Raw genomic sequence first — 22,511 nt, forward strand, 5'->3', positions numbered from 1 at the left:
CGTTGGCTGGCTGCACCCCTGGACATTGCGGCTCGCGAAAAGTGTCCGGATCGAGCGAGGTGTCTCGCCGCAAGCACACCGACGACGACACGACAAGACACGGCAGGTCACGACAAGACACACGACAGGACACGACACAGCTCGAGCTCGCGACTCTGCCCACCACCACCGCCTCCTCAACCTCACGAACGAAAAGGACAGCCAGTTTTACTCAACAGCAGCAGCAACCATGTCGCGCGCACGGCACACCATTTCGGTTGCGCTCTTCGTGAGCTCGGTACGCATGCATCACTTGCCCTCTTCTCCCTTCTTCCGTCGCATCGCGTCGCGTCGAACTGCATTGCATCGCATCGTATTGCGACCAGATAGGCAGACACATAGACGAGAAGAAATACCTTCGAAGAGATAATGCTGATCTTTTCTGTCTTTGCATTCTAGCTCTACCTCTCGCTGTACCTCGAGCTCCTCCCCCTGCCGCCCGTCATCCAGAAGGACATCATCCCCGTGGTACGCACCAGCCTGCGCTTCCAGAGGGACATCCGCTCGCGCATTGACTCGAACTACGAGAGAAAATAATAAACTGACAAAAAAAACCACAGCTCCCATTCTGGGCACTCGTCTCGCTCGGCGCGTGGCTGCTGTTCCGCCTGGGCTGGGGCATGCTGACGTTCCGCGACACGCCCGAAGCGTACGCCGAGCTGATGGAGGAGATCAAGCTGGCCAAGGCGGACCTGCGGACCAAGGGCGTCGACGTCGACTGATTGTTTTTTCTCTCTTCTGGGACGGTGCAAGGGTGTATTGTCACTTACGTACGAATACCCTGGCGGGCTGGGCTGGGCTGCAAAAAATAATAATATTAGAGGGAGTCACGATCGATGGGACGGACGTGACGGGATGGGCAAGAACTGATATTGCTCAGCGAACCCATCTACCTTGGCCTCGGGATTCTAAATGCGACTGTGCCATGTGCTGGTGTTAATGTGTGCACGCTACGAGTACTAGACCAGTTCAGTCCAGGGATGCATTACAAAACCTACCCGAGCTGCAACGAAAATGGCCACCGCTCACAAATGGAGCCTTAGGACCAAGCAGTTGGGATATACCATGTTATTAGTTATAAAGGATACCTGGTTATCGATGGATGGCTGAAACATCTCGATGCCGGAAACGATAAACTATACTGAAGCAGCAACAGCAAAATAAGAGCCCGTCTAGGGCTAACTAAGTATGCACATGCCTAATAACTAACCCGCCCGTAAAACTCGTCAGCCAAATGACAAATACATCCATAACATCGAGTTAACACGCCACACCGCACATGTCCCTTGCCGCTTGATGCTACCACTGCAGCGTCAAACCGAGACCGTGACAGCGTGTCTCTCTCCCTCCTAGACTCCATACCGTACCGTAACCACAACGCCGCCGCGCTCGCCATAACACCCACGCAAAACCAGTAATCATCATCATCATCATCATCATGCCGCCCGCAGCTCTCCAGCCAGCAGCGAGACGACGGTCCGCACGGCGGCCAGGGGGTCTTCGCCTCCGCGGATGAGCTTGTCGAACAGGGCGGGGATGCGCGAGAGCTCGCCTCGCTCGTCGTGTTTATACCCTGTATTTTTTATGTCTTAGCGGGCTGCAAAGCAACAGCGTATGCAAATGGTGGGGAGGAAGGGAAGGGACTCACACTTAGCCGGCAGGCTGACCAGCACGCCAATATCGCTCCGCGCCTCGCCCGTCCAGTCAAAGTCGATGCGCCACTGCACGCGCAGCGCCGAGACCGAGCCGGCGCCGGCGCCGGCATCCGCATCCGCATCCGCCGCGTCCAGGACCGGAATGTCAAAGTCGATGCTCGTGCGGCCCATGAACGGCAGCAAGTCCTTGGCAGTGAGGGCGGCGGCGGCGGCACCCTTCTTCTTCCCGCCCTCGGCATCCTGGCCGTCCTCGTCGGCGTCATCTTCGCGCTGGTCGTCGTCGCCGTTGTCACCACCCGAGCGCGCATTGGCCTGCCGGCGGGTCCGGCGCCGCTGCTTCTTGCGCACGCGCGAGCGCGCCACCATGTCGGCGAGCGCGCGCCTGTCGGCGAGCTCGCGCTCCAGCACGCTCCAGACCTTGGCCCGCCGCGCGGCGACGCGCAGCCACTCGCCCATGGCCCAGGCCAGGACGCTGACGTTGTTGGTCAGGGCGCTGCTGCTGGTTCTGGTAGGTGCAGCCACAATGCGCTCGATGAACGGGCCGAGCTCGGCCGCGGCCGCCGGGTCGAGCCGCGGCACCGCCAGCTCCGTCACCGCTGACGTCTTGGTGTTGACGGTCATCTCGATGCGCGCCGCGAACAGCCCCGGCGGCAGCGTGGACGTGGCGCTGATCGAGTGTCTCTGGAGCAGGGCTCCGCCGGCGCTTCGTGCTTCGCGCGGCAGCGGCGAAATGTGCGAGGTGAAGGCCAGCGACGTAAAGACCTGCAGGTACGGGAGCGCCTCCTTGGCCGTCATGGGGACCGGGTGGTGCGAGACGGGCGAGGTCTCCGCCTCCTCGGCAGGTTCAGCACTGCCTGGCCTGGGGAAGATGGTGGGCAGCGGCATGTTGTGCGCATCTTGTTTGTTGAATGGGAGAAATCGCAGCGGGTCCAGGGCCGCGGCGAGCCAGGCTGGGGAAGGGAAGTGCTCTGGCTCAGCCTCCTTCTCTGGAGGGAGCACATGGTCCTGCAGAAGACGGACAATCTCGTCGCCGTTGGCCGGGGGAGAGGGCTCGCGGCTACCGAGCCGTGCCTGTCGGATGCGCTCGTTTTCTCCCGTCGCAACATCCAGGTCGCGCTCGAGCTTTGCGACCTCGGCGAGCAGCGAGTCCCGCAACTTCTTCTTCTCGGCATGGGGATCGAAGGGCTTTATCCCGCGCTGCTCGTCCAATGTTTGTGGCTTTGAGGCTTGTGACTTCGGCGGGTGCAAGGCACCCCCTCTTTTGCTCGACTTGCTCCGCGGTTTTGATCGGGATTCCCTCCCCTGTGGCTTCACTGGCGGCTTCTCTTGCGGCCTCTCTTGCGGCTTCTCTTGCAGCTTCTCTTGCGGCTTCTCTTGCGGCTTCTCTTGCGGCTTCTCTCGCGGCTTCTCTTTCGGCTTCTCCTGCGGATTCTCCGGTGGCGCCAGGGCAGGTTGTTTTAGTGGCGAAGAGCCCTTAATCCTTTCAGCCAGCGCCTTGCTCCGCCTCGGACGCTTCGACGCCGTGTTGTGTATGCCGGAGGGCGGCGTGCTAACCACCGGGTCAGGGTGCTCGGGCGTGGGAGGGAGCTCCGGCTCGGGTTCCACGACCTCTGGGATCGCGCTGGCCGGTGACCGTCGCAGCATGCGGCCTGCAAATGGATTCAGTATCTCTTCGTCGTCGTCTTCGGGACCCCGCGGCGGCAGTGGTCTGGGGTTCGGCTTAGGGCGGCCCGGCCTCCTCGCAGGCGATCGTAGTTGGGCTCCCTTCCCCTTGTCGCCTTGAGACGCCGCTCCCGCGTCATTAGCTCGGGACTTCTGCGAACCGGCAGCCGCATCGACCGCCTTGGCTGGACGCTGCCCTAATTGCGAGGCTAACGTCTTGTCGCTCTCGGGAGTGGTCGGGCGCGATGCAGAGAGGGAGGCGCTCGTCCGATCGCCCTTTGGTCGCTTGGGCAAGCTTTCCCGGCGGCGCAAAATCTCGGGATTGTGTCTCTCAAGGCTGGCTCTGGTCGGAGACGCAAATGACGGTCGTTTAGATGCGATGGTTGGCTGGGACGGCGTGTCATTTGGGTTTACAGTCGGCTGTTGCCCTGGCTGGGGCTGGACTGGAATTGCCGTGTTTGGTGACGTCTTGCGCCTCTTGGGCACCGACGTCTCCATCGCGTCGAAATGAAACTGCTAATCAGCTGCTCATGGTTGCAGCATGCCGCACCACGTTATACCGGCAAATTGACGCGTGTAGTCGCGTGGGAGACTCGGTTGTGGTGTTGGGGTTGTTGGCGGTGGGGTGCTTCGTTCAGTTCGGGTTGAAACCAGGCGCGCCGCTCGTAAAAGAATTGGCTTGGCGATGTCGATGTCGGCCACTGCCCGCCCCGGCGGCAGCATACAAAACAGCCCCAACCCAAATTACAGAAATAATACTGTGCACGTGGAACAGATAGGTCTGCAAGAAAACAATTAAATACCCGGCCTGTTCAGAGTAATTCGCGGTACAGATACCAATGGCACTTGTTTCGACGCTAGAATGCCTTGCAGAGCTCAGGTGACAGGGCACGTGAATAGAGTGGGTGGGTGTTGCTGGGTTTTCCCGCTGTCCCGACACGCCCCGAGCTTCCTCCCCGATGACGTTCGGTTTTGCCCCAGAGAAAAAAAGCCCGGCAAAGTCAATCAACCTTATCTCTTCTTTCCACCTGTCGCAAGACGCCAGCATCAACTCAATTGGGGTCTCGTCCAATTGCCTAGCCCGGAACCATATCCCGTTTGATGCGCCAGTAATAACGTTCAACATAAGCTATCTCCTACAGCCACGCAAACTCAATTTCCAACCCCAAAGTGACAAACATGCGGACAAGCCTTTTCCGCGCCCGGCCAACGAGGGCCCTGGTGGGAGCCGGCCGCGCTGCCGTCCTCGGCAACCAGCGAGCACCTCGCCGTGCCTTTGCCTCGCCGCCCATCAAGGCCACGTCGCCGCCGTCGCCCATTGAGCCGTCCCAGGAGCAGGCCCATCCCATAGGGCCCTTCTACGAGAGCATTCTCCGGACTCCGCAGCCGATCCCGAAGAAGCCCGAGGTCCCACCCGTCACATCCAAGCGCTCAGACGCCGCCGCGCCCGCCCGCGCCCCTGCACCGGCGCCTGCACCCGCGCCCACGCTCAAATCTACACCAGCATCCGCGCCCGCGCCCGAAGAACCCGCGGCTGCCCCGGCCCGGCGCGGGCGCAAGCCCAAGGAAGCCAAGGACGACAGCACCAGCACCAACAAGGCCAAGTCCGTCGCTCCTGACTCCGCATCACCATCATCCTCTTCCACGTCTACTGCCCCCTCATTGCCCTCCTTGTATACCTCCTCTTTCTCTCCCTCTTCTTCATCTTCTCTTCCACCGTCCGCGCCGCCCCTGGCCGCGAGACCGGAAGAGCAAACCCTACTAGACCAAAAAAACCAAGAACAAGAACGTGGCTCTAACGATACCGACGTACAGGCCCGAGCCCGCGTCGTCTTCGGGTCCAGCCTAGCCGGGCCCGCCGAGCGCGCCGAGCGTCTCGCCGCCATCCGGTCGCGCAGCCGCCTAGTCGCCGGCGTGCTAGTGCCGCCCCGCCCCGAGGAGCCCGACAACTGCTGCATGAGCGGCTGCGTCAACTGTGTGTGGGACCGCTACCGCGACGAGATGGAGGAGTGGGCAGCCGCCCACGCCGAGGCCGAGCGCCGTCTGCGCGCGCAGGAGGCCGGTGGCGCGGCCGTGGGTGCGGCGGCGGCGAGCATGGCAGCGGCGCACGGCCTAGGGCAGCAGCAGCAGCTCGGGGGTGGCGGCAGTGCGATGAGCATGGATGACGATGGAGGCGGCTCGGTGGCGAACTGGGGCGGAGGCCCTTCTTCTTTGCCTTCCTCGGCTAGTGGCGGAAACGCCGCCAGCGCGACGGGGGATTTAATATGGGACGAGGATATGTACAAACACGTCCCCGTTGGGATCCGCGAGTTTATGAAGCAGGAGAAGAGGCTGAAGGAGAAGCATTTGCGCGAGGGGACTGTAGGCGGGTGAGTTTGCGTCTTGTCTCGCCTCGCCTCTGCCTGGTGGTCCCGCTTCCGCTTGTTGTTTTACTTTTTGTACATGACCTTTTTCGATTCAGCATGCAGCGTATTCATAGACTTGGGACGGACGTTTTGACAGGGGAGGTTATTTGTCATAGACACAGGCCCACTGGGAATAGATGCAGTTTTAGAGAGCCAGCCATTCATGCCTACGTGTTTTTTTCTTCGCCAGCTCGGCGCCGGCCATGTCATTCGTTGTCCTATCCTGCGCTACCCTGCATGCGTGTTGCTTCTGTCTACCGTTGCCCGCTCGCTGTGATACATGCCAACCAATACCTCTCCCTGCACGAGGAGGGAGGGTGGGGATTCAAGCCAAGAAAAGCTGCTGCCCACAACTAACTCCACCCTAGTCTACTTCTCGAACCAACGGAAAAAGGAGATAGATAGATAGATGGATGGATGGATGGATGAAGAGAATGATAGAGAGTATGATTAGGCGAACCCTACAACCAGATGCCATGCCAAAGCTTGGCTCCCCCGTGTCGCTACTTTCTAGTCATGTGTACTCATCGTCTTCCCACCCCCCCCCCCTTCTCTTTATTCTTTTTTTTTTTTGGTTATTTATTGTTTCTCCTTTTTTTGATTTCCTCTGCCCATGAAACATTCTACGCATCGCCGTTGAGCTTGCGGCCGTCGGCGTTCTGCTCCTGCGCGTGCTTGTCGTGCTCGTCAATGTCGACCGCCTCCCACGGGTAGCAGATCCACACGTCGCTGACCGTCCGCGCCGCCAGGTACCGGCCCTGCTCGACCATGTTGTGCGGCAGCGTGCCCTTCTTTGTCTTGTCCTTGTTCTGTGTTGGAGACAAGCGTGTTAGTTTCACATCTGTTTGAGTTGTGGAAAGGGAGTGGGTGGTGGTGGCGTACGTGAAGCACAAAGATGCTGAACTGGGTTTCGGCGCCACCGAGGCGCGCGCGCGCGACCTCGACGTCCTTCTCGAGCTCCTTGACGGCGTACTCGAGCGTCGTGCGCGTGTCGTCGACCTCGTCGACGATCAGCACGCGCTTGCCGACCAGGTTGTCCATCTCGCCCAGGGCGCTCAGGTCCAGCCACTGCGTGCGCGTCACCTTGGTGCCGGGCTCCTCGACCTCAGCGTCGGCCGCCCCCGTCAGCGTCTCGTACAGCGACAGCCCGATGGCCTGGATGGGGATGTTGGTGCTGCCCGGCCGCTTGAGGAACGACCGCAGGATCCGCGCCGGCACGTATCCGCCGCCGCCGATGGCGATGATCAGCTGCGGCTGGAACTCCTCGAGGATCTTGGGCGCCGCCTCTTGACACAGCTTGTGCACCTATTGTCCCGCGGCCCTGTTAGTGCGTGCATCGTAGAGCCGGGATTGGACGGGCGGGATGTGGTTTGCGATGGGGGCTCCGAGGCCGAGCGGCCATGTCTCATGCAAAATAGAGCAATATGGTGGCAGAGACAAAACTCACATCATTGTACGTGACGTAGACTTTCTCAGGCATCTTGACGGTCGGCGCGTTGGCGTCGCGAAATATGGATTGACAAGACGGGAAGAGGGAGGAGGGGTTGAGAAGGATGGCGGGGTTGCGCGGGAGCGGGAGAGAGTAAGATGGATAAGCGGCGCGGAAGGGTCAGGTTTGGCGACAGTGGCTAGAGCCCGATTTGGTTCTTCTGCTTCTCGCCGGCAAATTTCTTATGGATCTCACTTTAACTCGATCAAGAAGCGTTGGAAATTTGGCAGCAGACCGAGAGGAGCCCGAGAAAAATTGTTTCGATCGAGCCAACCGCACCCCACTATGGCGGGGCGCAGGGCGGGAGAGGGGCAGGACCATCTTGACTGGCAGGGCGCGTTGGTGTTGGCCCGCACTTTGTGGGGTTACGAGTTCCAGGGTCCCGCATCGAGATTTTTTTAAATCGGGAAGGTGGCAAGGGTGGGTGGCACTAAAAAGCGGAGCCGGCCGCGCTCATTCTGAGGGTTGGGGTTGTCGCACACCGTGTAACGAGATGTCTCGGAACTGTGCATTGTGTATCGGTTCACATGAAAAGGTGTCTCGACTTTTGCAGAACATGGTTGGCTGAGTCACAGGCCGGTTGCAGCACGTATCGAAATTCGGAACCCGTCAGGTCGGGCTTACATTTTCACATGCAACGCTGCCTCCTAGGTACGTACCTAGGTTACCTATTCCAGTCAGCCAAGACGGTCAACTACATCATTTATCAACGGCCCGATGTCAGTTACGACTTCCCACTAGGTGTCACGGGCTATTATGGGCTGAGAAACGCCGTAATTAGCGTTACCCTTAGGACGGCTCTCTCCGGCTCATAAAATCCTAAAAGCCGAAGCACGCTACTTCGTCTTGTACCTACCTTGAAGCAGCAAGACATGTGCGTGAGTAGACACTTACGTTCCGATGTTGAGTGGGTAGAAACTCATGCAATGATGGTGCAAGGGGAAAGATATCCTGAACCACTAGTCGTGGTGGCGATGTATTATCTTCAGATAACCAGGTTTCATCCCTACCTACCCATTCGAGGCCAATGTTCTCTGACTACCGAAACAGGTATATCTTAATACCGTGTTCTCATCCTGGCTGGTCCTCGAATATCGCGGCAACCCGGCTGGCGGACTTGGTAACAAAAGGGAAAAGGGAAGACTAGCCAGCGGGTATGACATATATGGCGAAGCGAAGACGTGCTGGAACAAGGACGTGCCTGAATTTTCATCTACACCTAATGCGTGGATGTGATCAAGTGCGATTTTAGATCAAACATGGGCCCAAGATGTCCTCCAAGGTTTGGAGGTTCGCAAGCCGACGACAGCGCTTCCGCGGCAATCGAGTTTGGGCTCCATGCAAACACTACGCACCTTGCAGAACAACTACCAACCTTACCCTACCTAATGCCATGCCATGCCATGCCATGCCATGCACCCAGTGTATTAGTTCACGACTTCAAGACAGCCTTTGGACTTGGGCCGACCGAGGCTAAGCAGCCAAAACTGAAAGCGCGCGGCTCCTTTTCACTTCCACGCCCAACTCATCCGATTCCGACCTCAGCTGAGCCGAGGACAGGACGACGATAGGTAGTTGATCACTGGCGCTTGGTACCTGCTCTTGCCTCACACAAGCAAGCCGCCACGCCGACAGAACCAAGGTAGAGTTTCCATTGTCTGGGCACATCATTAATTGCCAGACCTGGATCAAAGGCAATCAACGTGGGTGAGAGCATCTCAATGCGCCGGCAAACAAAGACGCCCTCAGCTAGTCCGGCACAGATATCAAATCGCGAGAAACAGCCTAGGTAGCCGGATCCACGGCCTCGGCCGCTGACTACCAGCGAACCCAGCGAACCGACTTCCACTCACAATAATTATGACTGTTCTGTGGCTCATCCCTAATCCCGCCGACAACGAGGCAGACCAGCAATCCGCGGCAACATCACAATCCGCCCGTACTGGCTCTAATTTCACCGTTCTCCAGTGGTTGTCCAAAGGCGACCGCGAAGCCAACGCCACCGAAATGGGTCTCGAGAGCCTCGTCCAGCTAGACAGCCTAGCGTCCTCGCCTCTACTTTCGCTCTCCACAATACCCGAGGCGGACAGCCAACAAGGCGAGCCGCAAGAGCCCGCTGACGCCGGCCTGTCCATCGCAGAGCGTCTTGCAAAGGCCACCCAGTCGTTGCACGACGCCGAGCTGCTGCATGCCTACGACGTCGGCGTCAACGCGGCGCTGCACAGCATGGCCGAGTACTGGGCGCAGCGCGCGCGCGAGCTGCACGTGAGCAGCAGCGAGAAGCGCATCTTCGAGCGCGAGGCGCAGCGGGTGGCTGAGCTCGTGGTCGACGCGGAGCGCGAGACCATGAAGAGCAACGACCGCCTCGTGCAGAGCCGGCGCAACGAGCAGCGCCTCCGTGGCGAGCTCGGCGTTGGCGGCGCCCCTCTCGGCGAGCACCCCGACGACCGGCAGTACCCGGCCTGGATGGGCTCGGAAATCCTGGCCGCCCTCCAGGTTCGCACCGAGAGCATTAGCCAGTTGAGCATCGGCGAGCCTCTGGTCCTGCAGGACGACCCTCCCCCTTCTCCCGCCGCAAACCGGGGTGGGGTCTAGGAACCGGGTCTGCAGCAGATACTTGAACAATTTCGAGTCCCGAGACGTGTTGCCCTTGCGCACGCTTATTTTTCTGTGCTTATATTGATTAAGGTAACCATACCATCCTGTCCCATATTTCCACTGCGTATAGTTAATGGCGGACGATAAAGTCCGCGATTTAGACCAAATCCGGCCGAGGTGTGAGGAAAACACACCAGAGAAGCGCGATTTGACTCGTTCACCTCCGTGCAGCCAGGTTGCACAATCCAAGCCGAAATCGGGCGAACTGGGATAGAAAGTATTAATTACATCATTTCACGCTAACACTAAGTCACCAAACACATTGTCCTTGAGATCCTCACGATTACTGCCTAATATACACCTTGTCGATGTGATATCATCTTGGGACACTGGAATACCCATGGGAAATCTCCGTCAAGTGGGTTTCATGCTCACTCCTATTACCGTTAATTATTAGGAAAGAATGTCAGGTAAAGCGTGCCTGAATTGTGACGGTGGACAGACAAGGGGAACGAATGCAACTAGGCAAAAAGAAAGCCAGGCTAGAGCTTCGTTAAATTGTCATTGTTCTCAAGTACTTGAACAAACAAGACAAAGACAAAGGAAGACAAAGACAAAGGAAGACAAAGACAAAGGAAGGCAGAGACAAAGGAAGAGAAAGACAAAAGAAGAAAAAGCCCACAAGTCCAGACAATTGAAAACCAGGAATGTGCCTTTCGCGATCCAAAAGACAGAAAACGTTGCGTCAGCCGCGAATCGAACGCGGGACCCATCGATGGCAACGATGGATTTTACCACTAAACCACTGACGCCTGCAAGGGGGCTTGTATATCCAGGGTTGAGATATCTCTGACCGTGGTTGGTCGTTCAAGGCTCTCAGAGATCCTCTTTGCTGAGTCTAGATCCACTTGCAAAGAGGGTTGGCTGGTGTGCCGTTGGGCGGGCTGCACCTTGCCTTGGCCATGTCGATTACCGTCACAAGGATCAGGGGCGTAGCTGAGAGCGAGCAGTGCTGATTGGGCCATGCCATATTTCTCCTTGAAGACATCCTACGGATGCAGGTGGACCATGCCTCAAACAACATGGTTACATGTCCTCAATCCAATCAGGCTAACCGCCTCCTCTCATTAGGCTAACCCTTTTCCCTCTCAATACTCCAATGTCCCTTTTGAGGTGGTGCAATCCAAGCACAGCTTGCCGCCCTCATGCCAGACGTGGGCACATTTTATGCATTTCGTGTTGTGGAACACTGAGTTTTCCTGTAGGCACTGGCAGCATTTCCAGACGTTGATGGTAACTTTCTTCATGCCCCCCATTCTTGATAGGTGTCTTGGTACTCCAGCGCCCTTATGGCCGTGGGTATGGTTGAGTGGGTACCTAACCGGAGAAGTTACGTCCTGTGTTTGCGCTTTGGTTGGTATCCCGGACGAATAGCTGACTATGCATCTCAGTTCGTCTCGCAATTATCTGCGCGGCACAGGACAGGTCTCGGGCTATTCGGCTTGTTGTTGTTTAGTCAAATTGAGAGAGTGTCAAAGAAGTTGGTGAGATCTGGGTGTCTAATTCAGAGTAACGTCTCGAAATAGCAAGGCGGTTGACACGTTTATAGCTCGCTCGACACAAACAGGGAGCTTGTTTATCCGGACGTGGTGTTTGTAAAGCCGGAATACGGCAAATTGATGTCCTCGTGACTCCTCGTCTATCCACATAACCTTGATTCTTGTCAAGGACCTTTGCACTCTTATGTTTGACCGATATTGCGTGCGTGTTTTTGCTTGGCCATAGTGCTAGGAATATCTCGGGCGACGATTATGTGGACGTTTTTGAAACCACCAGTATTTATTAATCCAAATTAACACATTTCTTGTTCTACGAAACGCAATCTCTTCTGCTAGCCGAACCCGTGCGTTCCCCATTTTGGAAACGACAATAATTGCCATGGCAAGGAGCTCGACTTAATACATTGAACAAAGGTTTGTCCAGTCCAGACATCAAACATTCAGATACCAGGCTTCGTCACCCCCACACCGCTCTATCCCCCTTTACCGTTATCCTTCCCTACCTAACAGTCCAGTTCTACGGGCTCTGAAAATACGCATGCCGCCAATTCACGATGACACGCTTGATGAGTATGAACAACGAAATACGTCTGAGCTTTTGCGAGAACACCATACTATTATCCTAGACCTAGCTGCGAACACTGAGGCCAGTCGTGAGCAAGAACAAATAGCGCGGCTGATGATTGCAGGGTGAGAAGTCCTCCGGCAAGATAGCCAATGTCTCAACCATTCAAGGTAGTTTGACGGGAGGCTGCCTCCCTGCGACACAAGTTTCAGGGAACAAGAGACGGGGAAAGGCTTGATAATTCTACCATGATGCACAATGGCTTCTACTATGATGTACGATGGCAATGGAATGTAGTCGAATTAGAATAACAGGCGGAGAAAACGAATAATGCCAGGGACGCCAAGGTGACATCGTAGTTCACAACGCCGGGAAGCTAGACAGTCGTCGGAACTGACTCCAAGCTAAAAAATACTAGAGTGTGGACTCTGAACTAGCATCTTGACTCTTCGCAGATTAAACAGGGGGTGGGTGGAGTAGGGCTAAGTCTAAGAATATGACCATAATTACTTGGACCCGTATTCGGTCACGCCTTCGTTACGTATCACGCCTTCATTACGTACATACACAATCGCAGCGCAATTCAAATGCGTTGCTGTACACTGTAAATGACAAATGCCAAGTTTAAATGTTGAATAAGAGGCCGTTAAATTCCGACCAGGCTCTGGGCTTTGACTCGAACAGTGATTCGACATCTAGACTACAACGCATCTGTACAGAAATAACACCAACACCCACATTACAAGGCAATAGACCACCCAAGTCTGTACAGACACATCCTACTCCAAGAACACTGAACTAGACCAAAAAAAAGAGACAACCCATCCAACAGTTTGACTCTAACCCTTAAGGGTGGATAAAAAGACTTTTTAGTAAGAGTAACGGAACCTCTTGTTCTCCTTGTCCGTCATGCGGGCCCAAGCCTCGGGCGACAGGAACGCGTCCTCAGTCTCGGCAGCAACGTTGCGCTTCTTGTTCTGCCAGACGTAATAGACGAACAAAAGGAAGGTGGTCAAAGCGCAGCCAGCCTGCGTGCCCATGACGGCAATCTTAGCGGGGCGGAAGTCGGGAGCGTCGCGGGCCTGGAAGGTCTGGGGCCCGATGATGTTTCCGATGGAGAAGGACCCGCTAACAACGGCGGCCGCAAAGGCACGCTTGGTGGATCCACCAACGTTGGCGGCAACCCACTTGGAGACAGTGTTAGTAACTGAAGTTTGGATTGAAAAAGATTATGACGACCTACATTGTAGAACACAGCAAGGGGAGCGACGACAGCGTTGACGAGGTAAATGCCAGCGAGAACGCCATTCTTGTTGCTCGAGGGAAGGAAGGACATCAGAGCACCACCGATGATACTGCCATTGCGTTAGCGTGAGCTTTTTCAAATGGAGGGATCGTAAACGTACGCAGGGAAGATGCAAGCGAGAATCCACGCCCAGCGGTGCGAGTTCTTGCGGACACCATATCCGACGAGCAGAGTGAAGAAGATGCTGACGGCTCCCGAGGGCATGTTCATCAATGCAGCCTGCTTGGGTTGATATCCGAGATTCCTGATCAAAGTGGCCGAGTACGTGGTAACGACACCGCTGGAGACGGAAAGCTAAAAAAGGGCATGTTAGCCGGCATTCTCTTCCAGGATGGAGCGATTCGACAGCCAAAGAGCCAACACTTACCAGAATCACCGACAGCAGAATGAGAAGGAGCTGAGGGTCCATGATTCCTTCGATGATCTCCTTGAGGCGGAACTTCTTGTTGTCGATTCCGGTTTGGTTGACACTGACGTGCTTGAGCAGGGCCACCTTTTCGGCGTCGGACAACCAGCGGGCCTGCATGGGGGTGTCGGGGAGGAAGAGGAAAGTGCAGGCGCCGATGAGCGAAGTGATGAGGCCGAGAGTGAGGAACATGATCCTCCAGCCGACAAACGAGGCATTCGCATCAACTCCCTGGAAGCCGTACGAGATGGCACCGCCAAGGATCTGGCCGAGGCCGAGGCCGAGATACCAGAAGGAGAAGCGGGGGGCCTGCTCCGACTTGGTGTACCACTGGCTGCTGATGAGAATCAGGGATGGGCCAATGGTGGCCTCGAAGATGCCGAGGAAGACACGCGAGACGAGCAATGTCTGGTAGTTCTTTGCGGCGGCACCGCTGGCGGTGGCCACACCCCAGAGCAGGACGTTGGCTCCGAGCCACTTGGCGGCAGGGAAGTACTGGAGGAAGAAGACTGTGACACGCGGTAAGCAAACTGTTGGCGTGGCACCTGGTAGAACAGAGCGGCGGTCTTACTGTTGGGGATCTCGAAGACGAGGAGACCAACAAAGAGGAAGGTGGCGATGTTGGAGAAGTCATTGCCCGTCAAGTTGAGGTCCTTGTTGAGGCCCATCACGGCGGCATACTGCGATAGAGGTCAGTCACTGGTGCAGGACTCGTTCCGGAGTGGTTGACGTGGACTCACGTTGAGAATGACCTTGTCGAGGAACTGCACCGTGTAGCAGCAGAACATGATGGGCACGATGTGGAAATCGATCTTCCAGCGCAGCCTGTTGATGTCGATGGGGGTGGCGCCGGCGACATCTTCGCGATGCGCGTCGAGGAACTTCCAGGCGGCGTCGATGCCGCCCGACTCGGATACATGGTCCGGCGGCGGAACCGAGTTCTGGCTCGACGTGTCGACCACGGCGTCCTTGCCGCTGCCCTTCTCACTGCTCGACATGATGGGAGCAGGTTGGGATGACAGGCAGATTCACTTGAGGGGGGGAAGGGACAAAGGGAGTAAAGACAACAACAGGTGAAGAACAAACGAGGTCGTAATGAGTGAACCCGAAAGATAGAAGAGGCAGGTGCCGTGCCGAGTCCGTGTCCGATCGGAGGCCAACGTGGGTAAAACGTGGGAAAGATGCAGGAAGGAAGGAGGGAGCAGGCGATGGAACCGAGTTTAAGGACGAGGACACGGCCGCAGAGGTTCACGCTTGCTCATTTGCAGCCCGGCGTGGCGATACGCATGCTGCGTGAGGGACCGCGCAACAACACTCGGATGCGACGACACCCTGTCTCTGGGAATGGACTCAAGAGATGCTTGCTCGAGAAGGTCTCCCAGAAGCGGAATGGCCAAGACACTGCTGCAGAGTGCAGACGCCACTGGGCCAGGGTTGGCTGATTGGCGGGGACTGTTGATGTGTTAATGGACTCCAGACTCAGCGCCCGTCACCCCACGGGAAACACCCCTCTCGCCCACCCCCGCTCGCTCACCACCCCAGCATGGATGGAATGGAAGTTTGCGGGCAGGCCTGTCGAAATGGGGTTGGTTCGAGATTGGTTTGGCCTGGGCACCTCGCCGAGCAGGCCAGTGTGAGTGCAGGCGTATTGGTAATTTTCACTAGTCCCGGGAGGGTGTGTAGGTGTGCATTCTGCACCTTGGAAGCCCTGTTAGTGGCCCGCGCTGAGGGACGTGGTTTCCCCGTCTGCGGGCCGTCAATAATTGATCTCGACTCCCGCACCCTTGTTCCTGCCCTTCTAGTGTAAACTTGCCCCCGTCCATATTCCATGGGTTCTCAGCAACGCCTTCCGACGCTTGACATTTCCTCTCCAGGGCTCTAGCGTCATTGGCCGGCTTCGCCTTGGCCCCAAATACCCTGTCGCTCCATTGGGCAATTGCTTTTTCCAATGCACTCGATGCAGACCAAGCCGGTCTCGCAGCTTGGCTTGTTGCCTGGGCCAATAGTCACTCCGTGGCTGCGCATGCCGCTAACTGACTTGAGCTTTCGTGAGAGCTGCCCCATTGTGACAGTAAATGGGAGTGCAACCCACCCCGGGTGCTGGCCCCGATGCACCTTCACGGCACAGAAAAACAAAAAGATGCCAGTCGGTTTGGTATCGAAGCTGACGGGAAATCTACGGAACGGAATTCAGCGGAGGTGTTTTGTGGTTCGGCCCTGGGAAGCAGGGCAGCTAGCAATCTATTCCAGACCGCCTACTTAGGTGGTAACGGTGGGCCTGGAGCTCCCTCGGCACCAGAAGATTTGACGGAGAACAATCCTGGGTGGCGCGATTTCCAGCGCATGCCTGCAATGCCGAGAACTGCTGCAATGCCTGACACTCGCTTATCAGGAGCAATCACTGCAATATCCTGCAGCTGCGTCAACCCCAGCCAGCACGAGCAGGACGAGCTCCGGGGTCAGCACTGGATTTTGTTCGATTGGACTGGACTGAACTGGACTGGACTCAACTCTCGACTGGACTGCGCTGGACTGGACTGGACTCGAACTGGACTGGGCTCGAACTGGACTGGGCTCGAACTGGACTGGGCTCGAACTGGACTGGACTCAACTCTCCGACTCGACTGCGCTGGACTGGACTGGACGCGGGGCAGTCACTGGTTGCTGGTTTCGTCCAGAGTGTGGCACTGTGGCGGCGCGGTACTTCAAATCCCAGGTACGCAAGGTGGGAGCACAAGTACCTTGCCATCGTCACTGACACTAGCTGTTTTCCATCCAGCCACCAGCCAAACCTCTTGTCTTGGTGTTGCTGACATACTACTACAGCATACAGCGCTTTAATGGCCAGGGGGCCCTGCAAAAGAGCCCTGTTGAGTGCACCCAGGCGAGACGGAGAGGTTTCCTTCCATGCCGTCTCGTCTCGGACTCTGGTTGTGGCAGGCAGGTCACATCGACCGTTGAGAGAAGTCTTGGGCGAACAACGGAGAGAAGCCGAAGCGGCACGTTGGTCAAGCCGAGCGAGCTACGCTAAACCCCATCCACGCCCACGCCCACGCCCACGCCAACGGCGCCCGTCGTGATGGGAAGTTGGAACGGCTGTTGCCCCTTATTCTTGCTTTCTTGCTTTCTTTTTCCCATATCAGCGACCCGGGATTGGTGATTTACCCCTGTATGCGAAGGATGGCATTCTGTGTTTGTGCCTGAGGACCGAGTCTCGCTCACTTTGTAATTCCGCAGGCATTGCAGTGCAGGACCTGCAGCGCAGCGGTCCTTGGCGCTGGTCACGGGCGGGACAGACAGAAACACAACGTCACGGCCGGTCCACTTGTCAACCCCATCTTGGCCGGTACCGTGGCTGGCAGGGCTCATCCCTAGACAAGAGAGAGAGGCTCGTTGCCATCCAGTGTTAGATATATCAGGGCCCGGTCAGACTCACTCGCAGTGTTGATCTCCCGACGACCCCATCGTTCTGCCTATTCTCGTTCCAGGGCCCTTTCTTGCCGATCAGTTCGGTTCTTGCCTCTCCTTGCCCTCCGTAACCCAGGGCCGGTCCACTCCCAGGTCTTCACCTCACTGAACGAACAAGCATCGATCGATCGATCGAACCAGTCGTCAACATGGGTTGGGTCGACAACGCATCGCCCGAAATCGAGGCCAAGTCCGAGTACAGGACCATCATCAGCGTCGTCGTCGTCCTCACTGTCCTGGCCATCGGCATTGTCAGTGCTCGACTATGGATCAGAATCAAGTCACACGGCATGGCTTCCGATGACTGGATGGCCGTGGTTTCGATGGCGTGCTGCATCCTGTACTCGATTGCCTGCATCGTCCGTGAGTTTGCGCCCCCTGAGCCCGTGGACAAAGCAGACGACAAACAAGCGATGACTGACACTTTTGGCATCCAGAGACAAAATATGGCCTTGGACTTGGTATTCTAGATCGCCCGAAAGCAAACCTGATACCATACACTCGTTGGAACTATGGCGCTCGCCCCTTCTACCAACTCGGCATATCCTTCTTCAAGATCGCCTTGTTGATCAGCTATCTTCGACTCTTCCAGGGCACAAACCAGGTCGTCTACAGACGAGTTGTGTGGAGTGCCATCGTGCTCATCTTCTTGGGCCACTTGGGCTGCACGTTCGCTCTGGTTTTTGCCTGCAATCCCGTAAGTTGGTTTGATGCCATCTCCTAACTTCTTTTGCAGCCGCAGCCGCAGCCGCAGCCATAACTGGCGTCTGGCATGCGGTCGTTGCTTTTATGTGCCGTATCTGAGGCTGACTGTGCCGGCTCCCCGCATACAGGTTGACAAGTCGTGGAATCCATTAACACCTGGCTCCTGCCTCGCACCCGGACCGTCGTTCGCCGGTTATGCTATCGTCACCATCATCTCCGACGTCGTTGTCGCCGTTATCCCGATCCCCGTCCTGCTTAAGTTGAAGGTCAGCACCGGCAAGAAGATTGGTCTCATCGTCATCTTCCTCCTCGGCCTCTTCACCACGCTGTGCTCCGTCTTCCGCTACCTCCAGATCAACCGGATTCAGTATGGCGACGGCAACTCGACTCTGCTTGTATTGTGGGGCGTTATCGAATTCAACGTTGGCGTACGTTCCTCTCCTCGGTCCGCGCGTCCCTAGAGTGCCAGCTAACCGTATCCTGTGCAGAACATGGTCTCCTCGCTTCCTTTCCTTGCTCCCGTCTTCGTGCGCAAGGCCAAGGAGTATCGGGACAAGTACGGAGTCAACGCATACGGATCCAACGGAGGGAAGATGGGCAAGAGCGGCGATGCGTACAAGCTCGGCAGTGTTTCCAGCCAGAGCAAGAGCGCGTATGCCTCTGCTCAGGGTCACAGCACCAGCGAGGAGAACATCTTGAAGGACACCCACGACGGCTCCATCATGAAGTCGGTCACATACAGCGTCCACGTCGACGAGGCTTCCCGCAAGGTCTGAGCAGGCCCCAGACAGTCGTCTCACGAAAGGACCACGACAGACACGAAACCAGACTTCAACGGCGAAATTTGCTACAAGACTAGAGGGGCGCCCGGCGATATTTTCTCTTCCCATGTGTTTTGATGGTCTTAGATACCACACGCTGTACATTTTGGTCTAGACACTTGCGCGAGATACCTTGTGTCGCTCATTCATTTGATGCGATATCATATGCGAACTGCTGGTTTTACTAGGCGTTTGTGTTTGCTTCTAGTATTGCAATACAATACAATCCTTACAATGAGTCTGCTCTGTCTAAACAGTCTTTCGACTGGTGCGTACAATAATACAGCGAGGTCTCACGATTCTAGTGGAGGTATAATACAAGGGTGTTTAGATTCAGGGGGTTTCGCGCATCTCACCTGTTCACCTTAGGCTCTCGGTTCTCACCCAAGTTCAGTGGCCTGAAGCCATGCTCGGCTTGAGTGAAGTCGATTCGTCGCTGGGGCGGGCAAATCCACAATTCGCGCACCCGGTCGCTTGCCCCCACACAATCCCACTTTCCCGCTCGGCCCACACACCTCAAATTGTTCCTTCGGCTAGCGCTGCAACGGTCAAGCGCCACCAGACCCTAATTTTTGCTCTCGACGGGGTTTTTCCCAGTCACGTAATCCGTATCTTCGTATCTTTTTTCTTTTTTCGCCCACTTTGGACCCTGTCAAGATCCCGTCATTCCCTGCCCAATAACACACCTCAACGGCTCCAAGACAAAGATCCCTGATCGCCCCCCGCCCCCCCATCAGGCCCCAGGATGGCCTGGGTACCGAGCCTCCGAGTCCCACCCGTGTAACATCCATTACCTAACTTTGCAAACAATCCGTGTTTCCTGTCGCAATTCAGAACGCAGCCCGAGGCGAGTGGTGAGCCTTTTATTTTCATTCATTCTCGGCGGACCCATCTCACTTACAACGTATCACCCGGCCCGAAACCTGCTCAGACCTACTCAGTCGCATGAGTCTACTTTGCATAGCAGGCAGATAACGGGAGCCAGACCAACCCATTGTTCGGATCTGGCACGACATTGTCACATTGATGATTAACAGGCGGAAGAGATTTACATTTTACCACCACACTAGGCCGCCCAAGACACCAAACGGGGGTTCGGAGTTTTTTTTGCTGTGAAAACAACACAGGGCTTGCCCGGTCCCGTCGTCGGCCGCTTTTCGCGTCTCGGTTCAGCTGCGCAGGAAGTGACCAGTGAAGCTTGGCCTGCATTAGCGTCAGAACTACCGACCCTCTCAGTATCAGGACTGCAAGCCGCGAGGTGCCCGTCACACATTTGCCTAGGCAGCTTAAGGTAGGTACAGATCCTTCTCGTCGAAATCAATCTTCATGACCCGCCTGCTCAGCAGCGGGCTCTGGTCGCTGATCCTTTCCCAGCTGTGCGCATCAATGCACGCCTGTCTAGACGCGAGAACCGCAGGACGCGTTCTAGCCGCAACCACGTCCTCGAACTGGTCCAGCGCGGCCCGCAGTCTCTTGTGCCTGTCACTATCACTGTCACTGTCACTACCACCGTGACCGCTGCTGTTGCTGCTGTTGCTGCTGTCCTGAACAATTTGGGGCCCGATAACGAGCTCTGCGAGCTCGAGAACGTCTACAATGGCGTGGTTGGCCCCCTCGCCTCGATCTGCATGCGCATCTCCGTGTCAGCAAGCAGAAAGCAAGTGTAGAAAGGCCTCCTGCAATGCAGTGTAGTGCAGTCCGCTCTATAGTAGTACAAGACGTGCGCGCGGCAAAAACTTACACATGGACATTGGGTGCAAGGCGTCCCCGACCAGTGCCACACTGGCGGTAGTCCTCAGGCCGTGCGGCGGCGGCCAGTCGTGAAGCTCGAGCGACTTCATGTCTGTGCCACTAGCTCCGGCATCGTCCTCCGGGAGCGAGTGAACCAAGGACCGCAACGGCTCAGCCCATGTTTCAGCAAACCTTTTCATGAGCTTGGCTCCCTCGGCGCCAGTGGCGGGGAAGGGAATTGGCAACGGCTCCCCAAGAAAGCCACTCCGGACGGGCCACGACGCCACTATCTGGCAGCTGTACTTGCCCGACGCCGGGTCTGCGACGTTTTCCCCATGGTTGCCAGGGGCGTCAAGCACTGCCGCGGACCCGGAGTCGTGTCAGCCATCAATGCATTGACTGCGGCCAATCTGGGGGGAATTATAGAGTGACAACGAGCAAAGGACAGCAAAAGCTCACCACTGAAATACACATAAGTATTGTCCTTTGACGAAGTCCCCTGGAGGAAAAAGGGGTCAAGCTTCCGGACTGGCTCAATCTGTGCGGGGGTGCAGTCGATTCTGACCCCAATCACACGGACGGGAATTTGAAAGGCAGGCGTGTCGGGGAAGAGAGCTCGTCGTATGCGGGACTGGCTCCCGTCACAAGCCACAAGCAGCCTCCCGACACACCAAGAACCGTCTTCGAGTCGGACTGTGACGGACTCCTTGCCATCACCGTCGCCCTCTGCTGCTTCGAATCCGCTCACTGCCTTTCCCCACTGTCTCTAGTATTAGGATATATGCAACGATTGAGGGGCTTTTTTTTTCCAATGTTGGAGAACGCACCTCAATGTCGATCCCGGTCGCCAGAATACGCCTGAATACGTTGCGGCTGACCCGGATTCGCTGCGCCTCGGGTGCAAACGGGGCCGCAGACAGACGCTCGCCGGTGCTCAAGTCGTAGAAGGGGAAGGCCGACGTCAGGCCGGTGGCCACGGCGGCTCTGTCGACGTAGGCTTCGGGAAGCCGGCGGACCAGGTCGTCGGGCAGGAGCGCGCGCAGGGCAGGCAGCGACCAGTGCAGGGTGAGACCCCATCCGAGCCCGCGAGTGGTAAAGTCCGTGTCCCGCTCGAAGATTCGAAACGGCACCCCGGATTTGCGGAGGTACTGTGCCAGAAGCAGACCGCAGATCCCGGCTCCAGCAATGATGACGGCTGGTTGGGGTTGGGGCGGCGGCTTGGCTGACAAAGGCTGAAGGGGGTGGTCCATGGTTCCTGGTTGGTCTGCCCCTTTGGTTTCCGGGGGAGGGGGAGGGGAGTGGTGGTGGCTGCTGTGCTGTGTTCTGCTGCTGCTTGGCCTCAGCTAACCACTGATAGCAGAGCTGTCACTGATATGCTACCACTTCGCCGTGAGGGCTCGCTTTTCCAAAGAAGCAACGTTTAATAAACAAAATTCCGGGTTGCGTGGGGGTGAATGCAGACGAAAACACAGAAGCCACAGACACGCTGAGGAACACCCCCCCATTTCGAGGCCTTTTCCCCCAATGCACCCTCAATTTGCAAGCAAAGCAATCTCGCCCCCCTCATGCGTGGAACTAGCGAACCCGGCCCGCTGGCAACCAACCTGCATGAAAACCCGCCCACCACTGCAGACGTACGAGCCTACCCACAGAAAGGCGCCATGGACGTCTATCCATTGGTCCAACGCAGAATCACCCCCCTCCTTTTTTTCGCCAAAGATCCCCCGGCATCCTTCGGACCCATCCATCCTGCTGCACGTACGAGAATTCCACCCTTTTTTCGTCCTTCTGCTCCCTTGACGAAACCAGAACAGGCAAGGAATCAGTCGACTTTTCTTTTGTTCTTGAATGCAACGCGCCACCTATATTTCCATGTCCAAAAGAGGGGAGAAAAGTGATTGATCAGAAATCCCGTTATCACACACATCCCACGCTTGCATTTCATCACTTGTGTGAGCAGGCATTCTGGAAAACTCCGAGCAAGCATGGGCAAAAGTTTGGGACCGAGGAGGCGAGCGAGACCGCATTTGATCCTTATATTTTCTTTGCTTCTTCTCCTTCTTTCCTTCTAGACTCTCAATATTGCTTGCAACCTTCTGCAG

At 56.6% G+C, this 22,511-nt stretch overlaps 8 protein-coding genes and 1 non-coding gene across 9 annotated transcripts; 4 read left to right on the forward strand and 5 right to left on the reverse strand.

The window, feature by feature from the left end:
• Positions 1 to 229: 229 nt before the first annotated feature.
• B0T26DRAFT_653019 (dolichol-phosphate mannosyltransferase subunit 3) lies at positions 230 to 761 on the forward strand (the record flags this gene model as incomplete). The annotated part of the gene is made up of 3 exons (XM_060438416.1): positions 230 to 277; positions 439 to 507; positions 600 to 761. The coding sequence occupies 3 exons, from the start codon at positions 230 to 232 to the stop codon at positions 759 to 761; spliced, it is 279 nt and encodes a 92-aa protein (XP_060292609.1).
• Positions 762 to 1,475: 714 nt separating this feature from the next.
• Positions 1,476 to 3,854, reverse strand: B0T26DRAFT_678746 (uncharacterized protein; the record flags this gene model as incomplete). The annotated part of the gene is made up of 2 exons (XM_060440269.1): positions 1,476 to 1,612; positions 1,688 to 3,854. The coding sequence occupies 2 exons, from the start codon at positions 3,852 to 3,854 to the stop codon at positions 1,476 to 1,478; spliced, it is 2,304 nt and encodes a 767-aa protein (XP_060292610.1).
• Positions 3,855 to 4,243: 389 nt separating this feature from the next.
• B0T26DRAFT_721114 (oxidoreductase-like protein) lies at positions 4,244 to 5,934 on the forward strand. The gene has a single exon (XM_060442521.1). It carries the CDS (start codon positions 4,536 to 4,538, stop codon positions 5,727 to 5,729), a length of 1,194 nt encoding a protein of 397 aa, XP_060292611.1. The 5' UTR covers positions 4,244 to 4,535; the 3' UTR covers positions 5,730 to 5,934.
• Positions 5,935 to 6,306: 372 nt separating this feature from the next.
• B0T26DRAFT_721118 (phosphoribosyltransferase-like protein) lies at positions 6,307 to 7,599 on the reverse strand. The gene is made up of 3 exons (XM_060442522.1): positions 7,209 to 7,599; positions 6,644 to 7,066; positions 6,307 to 6,570 (listed from the first exon to the last, which is right to left on the reverse strand). The coding sequence occupies exons 1-3, from the start codon at positions 7,239 to 7,241 to the stop codon at positions 6,385 to 6,387; spliced, it is 642 nt and encodes a 213-aa protein (XP_060292612.1). The 5' UTR covers positions 7,242 to 7,599; the 3' UTR covers positions 6,307 to 6,384.
• Positions 7,600 to 9,098: 1,499 nt separating this feature from the next.
• B0T26DRAFT_805055 (uncharacterized protein) lies at positions 9,099 to 9,845 on the forward strand (the record flags this gene model as incomplete). Its single annotated transcript, XM_060447144.1, has 1 exon — positions 9,099 to 9,845. The coding sequence occupies exon 1, from the start codon at positions 9,111 to 9,113 to the stop codon at positions 9,843 to 9,845; it is 735 nt and encodes a 244-aa protein (XP_060292613.1). The 5' UTR covers positions 9,099 to 9,110.
• Positions 9,846 to 10,589: 744 nt separating this feature from the next.
• Positions 10,590 to 10,660, reverse strand: B0T26DRAFT_t213. Its single transcript has one exon. It is a non-coding gene; the product is annotated as a tRNA-Gly (tRNA).
• Positions 10,661 to 12,380: 1,720 nt separating this feature from the next.
• B0T26DRAFT_785222 (major facilitator superfamily domain-containing protein) lies at positions 12,381 to 15,170 on the reverse strand. The gene is made up of 6 exons (XM_060446768.1): positions 14,425 to 15,170; positions 14,256 to 14,364; positions 13,646 to 14,193; positions 13,379 to 13,572; positions 13,216 to 13,327; positions 12,381 to 13,159 (listed from the first exon to the last, which is right to left on the reverse strand). Exons 1-6 carry the CDS (start codon positions 14,680 to 14,682, stop codon positions 12,842 to 12,844), a joined length of 1,539 nt encoding a protein of 512 aa, XP_060292614.1. The 5' UTR covers positions 14,683 to 15,170; the 3' UTR covers positions 12,381 to 12,841.
• A 2,131-nt stretch (positions 15,171 to 17,301) lies between these two features.
• B0T26DRAFT_652792 (uncharacterized protein) lies at positions 17,302 to 18,633 on the forward strand (the record flags this gene model as incomplete). Its single annotated transcript, XM_060438396.1, has 4 exons — positions 17,302 to 17,515; positions 17,590 to 17,849; positions 17,986 to 18,285; positions 18,346 to 18,633. 4 exons carry the CDS (start codon positions 17,302 to 17,304, stop codon positions 18,631 to 18,633), a joined length of 1,062 nt encoding a protein of 353 aa, XP_060292615.1.
• Positions 18,634 to 19,964: 1,331 nt separating this feature from the next.
• B0T26DRAFT_653176 (uncharacterized protein) lies at positions 19,965 to 21,659 on the reverse strand (the record flags this gene model as incomplete). The annotated part of the gene is made up of 4 exons (XM_060438435.1): positions 19,965 to 20,302; positions 20,420 to 20,767; positions 20,869 to 21,169; positions 21,237 to 21,659. The coding sequence occupies 4 exons, from the start codon at positions 21,657 to 21,659 to the stop codon at positions 19,965 to 19,967; spliced, it is 1,410 nt and encodes a 469-aa protein (XP_060292616.1).
• Positions 21,660 to 22,511: the final 852 nt, after the last annotated feature.

This window comes from Lasiosphaeria miniovina, assembly GCF_030549165.1.
Source record: "Lasiosphaeria miniovina strain SMH2392-1A chromosome Unknown B0T26scaffold_6, whole genome shotgun sequence".
NCBI classification, from domain to species: Eukaryota; Fungi; Ascomycota; class Sordariomycetes; order Sordariales; family Lasiosphaeriaceae; genus Lasiosphaeria; species Lasiosphaeria miniovina.